At 40.3% G+C, this 9,546-nt stretch overlaps 1 protein-coding gene across 5 annotated transcripts in view; it reads left to right on the forward strand.

The window, feature by feature from the left end:
• Positions 1-9,546, forward strand: part of arfip1 (ADP-ribosylation factor interacting protein 1 (arfaptin 1)) — a 206,456-nt gene that overhangs the window by 101,800 nt on the left and 95,110 nt on the right. For all 5 annotated transcript variants that reach the window (XM_043699966.1, XM_043699976.1, XM_043699985.1 and 2 more), the window contains one exon: positions 5,047-5,145. In XM_043699966.1, the coding sequence (XP_043555901.1) occupies positions 5,047-5,145 (99 nt within the window). The remainder of the gene's footprint in view (positions 1-5,046; positions 5,146-9,546) is intronic.

A 9,546-nucleotide genomic window follows, 5' to 3' on the forward strand; every position in this document is an offset into this window, starting at 1 on the left:
AATCAAGTTTGTGAGACATGATTTCCCACGCACAAAGCCATGTTGACTATCCCTCATCAGTCCTTGCCTTTCCAAATACATGTACATCCTGTCCCTCAGGATTCCCTCCAACAACTTGCCCACCACCGAGGTCAGGCTCACTGGTCTATAGTTCCCTGGATGAAGGTGGTAAGGCATTATCTACCCCAAACAAAACCATGTTGCATATCACTGATAAGCCCATTCTTTTCTAAATGTAAATAGATTGTATCGCTCAGTACCTTCTCCAGCAACCTTCCCACCACTGACCTCAGGCTCACTGGTCTGTAGTTACCTGGAATATCTCTACTACCCTTCTTGTACAGGGGGACAACATGAGCAATCCTCCAGTCCTCCGGCACCTAACCTGTGTTTAAAGATGCTACAAAGATATCGGTCAGGGCCCCAGCTATTTCCTCTCTTGCCTCCCTCAGCAACCTGGGATAGATTCCCTCCGGTCCTGGGGATTTGTCCACCTTAATATCCTTTAGACTACCCAACACATCTTTCCAACTTATGTCAACGTGATCCAGAGTAAACAAACTTCTATTTCTAATCTCAGCATTCATCACTTCCCATTCCTCAGTGAACACTGATACAAAGTAATCATTGAGAATCTCACTCATTTTCTCAGGTTCAACACGTAACCTTCCTTCCTTATCCTTTAGTGAACCAACCCTTTCTCTGGTTATCCTCTTCTTATATAAAACTAAAAGGCCTTGGGATTCTCCTTAATTCTGCTCGCTAAAGTTATTTCATGTCCTCTTTTAGCCTGCTTGATTCCTCGTTTAAGATTGGTCCTCCTCTCCCGCTATTCCTTCAAGGCCGGTTATGTTCTTAGCTGCCTGGACTTTATGTACGCTACCCTTTTCCTCTTGGCTAGTAGCACGATTTGTCCTGTCATCCATGGTTCACGAATCTTGCTTTTCCTATCCCTGGTTTTTAACAGGACATGCCTATCCTGCACTATCTTTAACCTATATTTGAAAGCCTCCCACATCTCAAATGTGGACTTCCCTTCAAATAGCTGTGTCCAATCCACATTTCCGAGCTCCTGCCTAATTTTGATATAATTGGCCTTGGCCCGGTTTAGTACTCGTCCCTTAGGACCACTCTCTTCTTTGTCTCCGAGTATTCTAAAACTTACAGAATTGTGGTCAGTGTTCCCAAAGAAATCCCCCACCGCAACTTCTACCACCTAGCCTGGCTCATCCCCTAACACCAGATCCAATACGGCCCCTTCCCTTGTCCGACTATTGACATACTGCTCTCGAAAATGTTCCTGGACGCTCCTTACAAACTCTGCCTCATCCAGACCTCTGACACTAAGTGTATCCCAGTCAATGTTGGGAAAATTAAAATCTCCCATCAGCACCACCCTATTGCCTCTATATCTTTCCATACACCCTCCCTCCCCCTCTCCCTCCCTCTCTCACACCTCCCCCTCCCCCCTGATGACAGGGTCACCTGGAAAAATACCACAGCTACTCTCTACCCACACGCAGCATTGCACTCCCCCCGTCCACCATCACCACCCAACGCCAACCCTATCTCTGTGGGTCATGAAATGATGTCTGACCTGCTATGTATTTCCAGTTTTATTTCAGAATTATGGATTCCATTGTATTTTGTGGCTTATTTCCATACTATAAACCCTGCATAATCCAATGTTATGGAACTCTGAGGACAGTTCTCTGTCTCCTCAAAGGGTAGTTGAACAGGACTATGTTGACTTCACAGGAAGGAAAAAGACTCTTCAAATATGTGGCTTTGTAATTTTGTATCCTTGGCAAGTGGGTTACGAAACTCAATAAAACTGAAAGAACTGCGGATGCTGTAAATCAGAAACAGAAACAGATGTTGCTGAAAAAGCTCAGCAGGTCTGGCAGCATCTGTGATGAGAAATCAAAATTAATGTCTCGTGTCTGGGAACCTTTCCTCAGAAGGAAGAAGGGTCACCGGACCCGCAACATTAACTCTGATTTCTCTGATGCTGCCAGACCCACTAAGCTATTCCAGCAACTTCTGTTTTTAAATTCGTCTTAGAACATAGAACATAGAACAATGAACAATACAGCACAGAACAGGCCCCTTGGCCCACGATGTTGTGCCGAACTTCTAACCTAGATTAAGTACCCATCCATGTACCTATTCAAATGCCGCTTAAAGGTCGCCAATGATTCCGACTCTACCACTCCCACGGGCAGGGCATTCCATGCCCCCACCACTCTCTGGGTAAAGAACCCACCCCTGACATCTTCCCTATACCTTCCACCCTTCACCTTATATTTATGTCCCCTTGTAACACTCTGTTGTACCCGGGGAAAAAGTTTCTGACTGTCTACTCTATCTATTCCTCTGATCATCTTATAAACCTCTGTCAAGTCACCCCTCATCCTTCGCCGTTCCAACGAGAAAAGGCCGAGAACTCTCAACCTATCCTCGTATGACTTCCTCTCCATTCCAGGCAACATCCTGGTAAATCTTCTCTGCACCCTCTCCAAAGCTTTCACATCTTTCCTAAAGTGAGGCGACCAGAACTGCACACAGTACTCCAACTGTGGCCTAACCAAAGTCCTGTGCAGCTGCAACATCACTTCACGACTCTTGAATTCAATCCCTCTGCTAATGAACGATAATACTCCATAGGCCTTCTTACAAACTCTATCCACCTGAGTGGCAACCTTCAAAGATCTATGTACATAGACTCCAAGATCCCTCTGTTCCTCCACCTTACTAAGAACCCTACCATTAACCCTGTATTCCGCATTCTTATTTGTTCTTCCAAAATGGACAACCTCACACTTGGCAGGGTTGAACTCCATCTGCCACTCCTCAGCCCAGCTCTGCATCATATCTAAGTCCCTCTGCAGCCGACAACAGCCCTCCTCACTGTCCACAACTCCACCTATCTTCGTATCATCTGCAAATTTACTGACCCACCCTTCGACTCCCTCATCTAAGTCATTAATAAAAATTACAAACAGCAGAGGACCCAGAACTGATCCCTGCGGAACTCCACTTCATGTTGCAGGACTTTTGTTATAATGCTGTGGGGCTGTCTGTAAGAAGGATTCCAGCATTTGTTCAACTGTTGTGCTATTGAGGTGCAGTTCTACAGAGGAGATGGTGGTGTAATAGTCACGTAACTAAACTGAGACCCAAAGCCCCAAGGTAATGTTCTGGAAGCATGGATTGAATCTCATAGTGTCAGAAAATCTGAAATTAAAAGTTGGTCTAATGATGATTATGTAATTATTGTCAATTGTAATTAAAAACTCATCTGGTTCACTAATGCTCTTTGGGGAAGGAGATCTGATGTCTGTACCTGGTCTGGCTTATGCAGATCCATCTATTATAATGTGACAGTTGCATCCCTTGGCAATCTCATGCTGTTGCAAACCGCACTATGGAAAACCACAGTAGGAAATCATGCTGTAGAAAGTTTGCGTTATTCAAACAGCGTCCATAATTTGTCAGTCACGTTATAGCCAATTTGTGTTAACGAAACGCGCATTATACCAGAGCAGCCTGTATCAAGTCAGAGTGTGTTTATCCCAGCTTTCAATATGTTCAATGGATTTACAAAGCTTTTGTAGAGAGTATTCCAAAGGTCCACAGCTCTTGGAGTAAAGAAACTTTTCCTCCTCCTCTACCTTAGTTGAACGACCCTTTATCATGAAACTGTTTGACCACACAATCCTACTCCAGTGCCTCTTTTGTCTGGTTTGGTGGGGCTACATTCACCTGAAGCCATTCTTATCTAGCTAATCATACCCAGAGAAGTACCAATAGTGACCACCTATCTCACTCAGTTACCTCTGGTCCTGAGGGTTTTGTTCCTGGTCCCCTCCAGTTTCTCTCTCACATGCTGCTTGTCAGCAATATCTAAAACCAGTGGGGTTTTTTTAATTCACTGTCAAACATCTCTTCCTTATCATTACTTCCCTCAACTTTGCACTGTCTCTAAATCATCAATTAGCTTGTCTGCTATTTTTTCTGCTAATTTTCTTTGGGTAAAAACAAGCTGTTGTGTTGGGCTTTGTAAGAGACACCTTACAAAGTCATTAACAGCATCCTGCTTCCTGACAAATGTTGACAATTGAATCAGGCTTTTCACAAAATTGGTGCTATGCTTTACTGTGAAATGAGCTTCCAATCACACATCCAGGCATTTGCTGAGGCTGATTGTTTCCATCTCCTATAACATTGTGTAAATTCAACTTTACTTCAGCTCGTCTGCCAAAACACACACTCAAGCCATTGTTATTGCTGGACTTGCTGTATCAGCTTCTCATATTCTACCATTCCTAAACCTGACATCATCCAAAACTTTGCTCTATGTATCCATTCTCTCATTTAATTCCCATTTGCCCAACACCCTTATGCTTGCTAACCTGCAATTTCAAATTCTCTTCTTTGTTTTCAAGAGTGGTATCATCCTTCTCTATTTCCGCGATTCCCTCCAGGCTTGAACAGCATTAGTGAATCATCTTGGTGTTCAAGTTGCAACCAAGTTATTGAGGAGTATGACTGGAAATCTGGCTTAGGTTACCATTGAGAATCCAGTGAATGATCATCAATTATACCAATCCCCACGTATTATCATTTTGTTGTTTTTGTGTAATTGTAATAATTAGAACTACCCAAATCATTTGCTTAAAATTAAAGATTGCCCATGAATGCTCTATTTAATAAGAAATGCAAGAAGTTGAATATTGAATCAGAACATAAAGTTGGCTCAAAATAAAAGATTTTATCCTGTATGAATAAAAAGCTAAAATTGATAGTGGTAGTTAAAGTAAAAATTGTAATAGAATATGGATTCAATTTTTGAAAAGATTGCAAAGAACCCATACAATTTGGAGTGGATCCTGCATGTAGTAGTTTCCTCATGCTGCTTGAGACCTGCTTAGATGAAAAGCATGTTTACACCTTGAGCCAATCTTTGAAAGCACAAAAGCGATTTGATGTGAACTTTAACTGTGACAAAGAAAATCCTAATCCAATTGTTTTTGCTTTTTATAGGAATCAGAAATGGCAGAAGCACAAGCTAGAGATTGTGCAGCTGAAATTCCTGTCACCAGTAATGGAGATGCGAATGATACACAAGGAGAACATATGTGGGTATGGATAAATCATTTGTTTTGCACTTCTTATTTCAGCATGGTTATATCAGCTTTATGCTAACCCAGTCAGTACTAGTGTTATATCCCATTGTGACAGAAACTGTTTCAAGTGCAGTGTGATTAATCAGTCTGTCAGACTTTTTTTTGACTCCTGCTGCGTAATAGTAGATCCCACTGGTGAAGGTAACCAACCTTGGCTCAGAAACTGGTGGAAATTAGAGTATATTTCTCTGTATCTCTTAAATGGAAGACAATTAGTCTTGTTGAGGCTAGTCCTAAATTTTGTCCCACTGTTTCCACCAGGTATCCTAACGTAAACCTTCAAAAATGTATTCAGGTCTGCAGAATAGTCATATTGGACTTGAAAAGTTCATTTTGTTTCTCTCTTCACAGATGCTGTCAGATCTGAGTTTCTCCAGCACATTGCTTTTATTTAAAAAATGCGTGCTTGACAGAACATAACCGTGCAGTCATTTCAAGATGAGTGAAGGAAAGCTGATTGTACATCTTTCAGACCTCAAGCCATGTGGAATCGTTGTTCATTCCCATCATGGGAAAACATGTTGTGTTGGAAGTATTTAATATTTGAGCACTGTTGGGGCAAAGCTGTAAAGAGATTGGGAGGTCAGCACCCAAGTTGAGCATCAGTGAGCAGGTTCTTGCTAAGTCCTGCTTGTTAGCACAGTCAACTACACTTTGCATCACAGTACTGGTGATTGAGAATAGACGGATGGGGCCATAATTTGCTAGGTTGAATTTATCCTGTTTTTCTGTGGCAGGGCACACCTGAGCAATTTTCCCAGATTGCTGGGTAGATGCTAGTTTTGTATCTATTTGAACGGTTTGGCTAAGGAACACTAATTCTGGAACACAAGTTTTCAATACTATTCCTGGAATATTGTCAAAGCACATTGCTTTTTTCATTGTCCAGTGTCTCCAGTTGTTTCTTGATACCATGTTCTGAGACTGTGCTGTAGACTGACAGCTGTGATGTTGGGTGTCTCAGAAGGAGGCTGAGTGTATCATCCACTTGGCACTCCTTAATGACGATGTTTGAAAACGCTTCAGCCATATCTTTTGCACTGATGTGCAGAGCTTCCCAGCAGAATGGAAATATTTGTAATCGATTGTCTCCCAGCATTCCTGACCGGATGTGGCACAACTGCAAACTATTGGTTGAGGAATCACCTAGCCCTGTCTATTGCATACTGCTTCTGCTGTTCAATATGCAAATTGTCCTGTGTGGAAGATTTACCAGGTTGGGGTAAAGTCTGACACCTCACTTTTTTGGTGTGCTGGTGCTGTTCCTGACACATTCTCTGCATAGTCTTCATCAAGTCAAGGTGGTGTGGCTGAATGGTCAAAAACTCTTCTGCAAGCACAGGAAATATTTACAGGTCTTAAAATTAAAGGTAATTTTGTTGAAACATTAAGATGCTAAAAGAGCTTTCATTATATAGATGCTGGGCAGCTGTTAGCTGTAGAGGACTGACCGTTTCGGACTGAGATTAGAAGAAATTTCTTCACTGATCAGGTTGGGAATCTTCAGAGCTCTTAAGACAAGCTGGACAGATTTTGATATCTTGGAATCAAGGAAATGTGGAAAATGGCAGGAACATGAAGTTAAAATGTTTTGTTATTTGAATGACAGAGCAAAGTCAATATATTCTACAACAAAAACAGAAGTTGTTGGAAAAGCTCAGCAGGTCTGTGAAGAGAAATACGAATTAATATTTTGGGTCTGGTGACCCTTCCTCAGAACCGGACCTGAAGCGTTGACTTTGATTTCTCTTCACAGATGCTGCTGCCAGACCTTTTCCAGCAACTTCTGTTTTTGTTTCTGATTTACAGCAATCGCAGCTCTTTCAGTTTTTATTCAATATGTACTACCCCTCCCCTCGTGTTATTCAAAAAGGACAGGGAGTGCCATGAACCAAATTTATTTTTCAGAGAGCCTATTTGGGCTTGACAGACTAAATAGTCTTGTTTTTTTGCTGTAAACGTTGTGTGTTCCATTCTAAAAGAGTTGGCGGATTGTGGTGCAGAGATAAATGTTAATGCCCACATTAACATTCAGTGGAGGGAGGTTAAGTTGTGCCTGCTTCATAACGTGATGGATGAGCTTAGAATTGAAGAGGGTAGAGTTTAGGAGAAAACTGGAAGCTGAGGACTTGAGTGAGGCTCAGGCCACTCAGTCATTGGCTGGAAGCTGTGGAGAATTAAAGTGTTCACTTTTGACAGTGAAATTGAGACAGCAACCTTCAGCTGCTATTACTGCAAAACTAAAAATTATAAAACAGGTTTCTGCTCTTTCATGTTATATGTGCTTTCTATTTCCGGATAAATAAAAGATGTTATCACTTGATTCCTCCTTGTAGAGTCGTAGCAACATTAGTTACCATGCTATTACCACAGTCTACCTGCAGCTGAAATGTTGATGTCTTGTAATCTTCAAGCATTTTTACTATAAGATGTGAAATAATCAATATTCTTTCATCCTCTACACACTATAAACATTAACATTCTCTGGAAATCTTTCCCTAAAACTCCACCCCTCTAAATTTATCTCTGATCTTTTTGCCACCCATCTAGTCTGCTTCTTTAATTTTACATCCATTTTTGTCTGATGACCCCTCTTGGTACCAGCTTTGATGTTTTTCAAAGTTGAAGGTGCTTTATAAGCTTAGTCCTGATTCCCAAAGGTGCAGAAAGGAGGAATTCATTACATGATTCCCAGATAGGAAATTTAATTAATGCTTAATAATTCCTGTTTTTTTAATATGAAATTAATATCGCTGGACATAGGATTTCACAGTTTAACCCAACATTAAAGGAGGTGTGTAGGTTTGTATTGATTTTTTTCAAAGTAAAAGGTTCGTGACAGCATCTGCTGATGGAACTTTGGGTCTTTTTCATCTTCGGGGAGCAAGGAATTTGGAAGTGTTTGCAGTTTGTGGATCACTTCATATGTTTGGCATCTAATAAATACCTCTTACATACATGGTGTACAACAAAGACCAATGCAACTAATAGAGGTGCACATAGGAGATTTCAGGCTTCATGTTGATGGATGATTCATCAAGCATATTTATAAACTAATTCTAGTTTCCTAATCTTGTCCTTGCCAGCAGTGACCTGCTGTATTGGGAATGTTTGAGAACAGTAAACCTAAGACAAAGTAAAAGTGTATATTAATAACTATTTTCATCATACCTGACCTTTTATCAGCCTTGTTGCATGCTTTAATAATGGGAAAAGTTGATGTGTAAAATTGTTACTCCAAAGAACTTGAAAATAGCAGATTCCGTTAATGTATACAATTGAAAACCTGGAACAGAATTGGGGTATATTTTTAGTAAAGTCAGGTAAAACCACAACCAGAACCATGAAACTCTGCACCCAGCGATTGGTTTATCAAAGGTACTATTAGCCTGCAGGGCAAGCTTGATCCAGTAGGGAACATAATATTGTGAAGGAAGAGGACTTAAAATGGAATTGGCATGGGAGAAGTGCCAGATCAGTGTAAAATTGATCGCTAGTTACACAGAAGTAATTGAAAGAATGATGAATTTACGTTGTGCTATGCAATGCCTTGCCTGTCCTCCGTGTTAATAACAGACTGACTAAAATTCAGATATCTTCAACTTTGGTTAATCCTTTGGGAATTAATAATTGCTACACAATTTTATGCAATTCATTTTTGTTACAATTTCAAGCAAGACATATTTGTGGCTTTTGATGCCTGTGAAATCATGATCTTTATTAATTGATGGAAAACTTGATTAGTCCAAATTTGGGTTAGCTAGTGCTAATTCAACAATTTATATACTTTGCCTTTAATATCCTAAGTATTTAATAACTTATTGATTACAGATATGAATAAAAGATGATGGGGAAATGTTCTAACTTTCAGAAGTTTCAATTATGTTTTAAATTAGTTGGGATCTCGGCTCAGATTCTAATCTATAATTCACTTCCAATTGTGATTTGTTTTCTTATATGTAAGACTGAAAATATGATTCCAGTGTTTACCTTTATTAGGATCTGTGCTAGGACAGGCCACCTATTGGATAGAAAGACTAGTACTGGAAATAAGGCTTTAAATAATAATTTGAGAGGAGAAACTGCATGAAATTATGAAAAAGAAAATAAAGGACAAGCTTGAAGAAAGAATAAGGATAGTGCAAATGGCCAAAAATCAAAAATTCATACAACGTAAAGGTAAGAATTCAAAGGAAAGGGAGAGGATAACGCAGAATAGAAATACAATATTAATTTTCACAGCATTGCACATATTATTCAAATCGAAACCTGGAAGGAATAATCTGTAGAGGGGATCTAGGTAAAGTATGGTTGAGAAACCTAAATACACAGAACTGGTTCAGCAATTATATCTAGT

This window comes from Chiloscyllium plagiosum, chromosome 1, assembly GCF_004010195.1.
Source record: "Chiloscyllium plagiosum isolate BGI_BamShark_2017 chromosome 1, ASM401019v2, whole genome shotgun sequence".
NCBI classification, from domain to species: Eukaryota; Metazoa; Chordata; class Chondrichthyes; order Orectolobiformes; family Hemiscylliidae; genus Chiloscyllium; species Chiloscyllium plagiosum.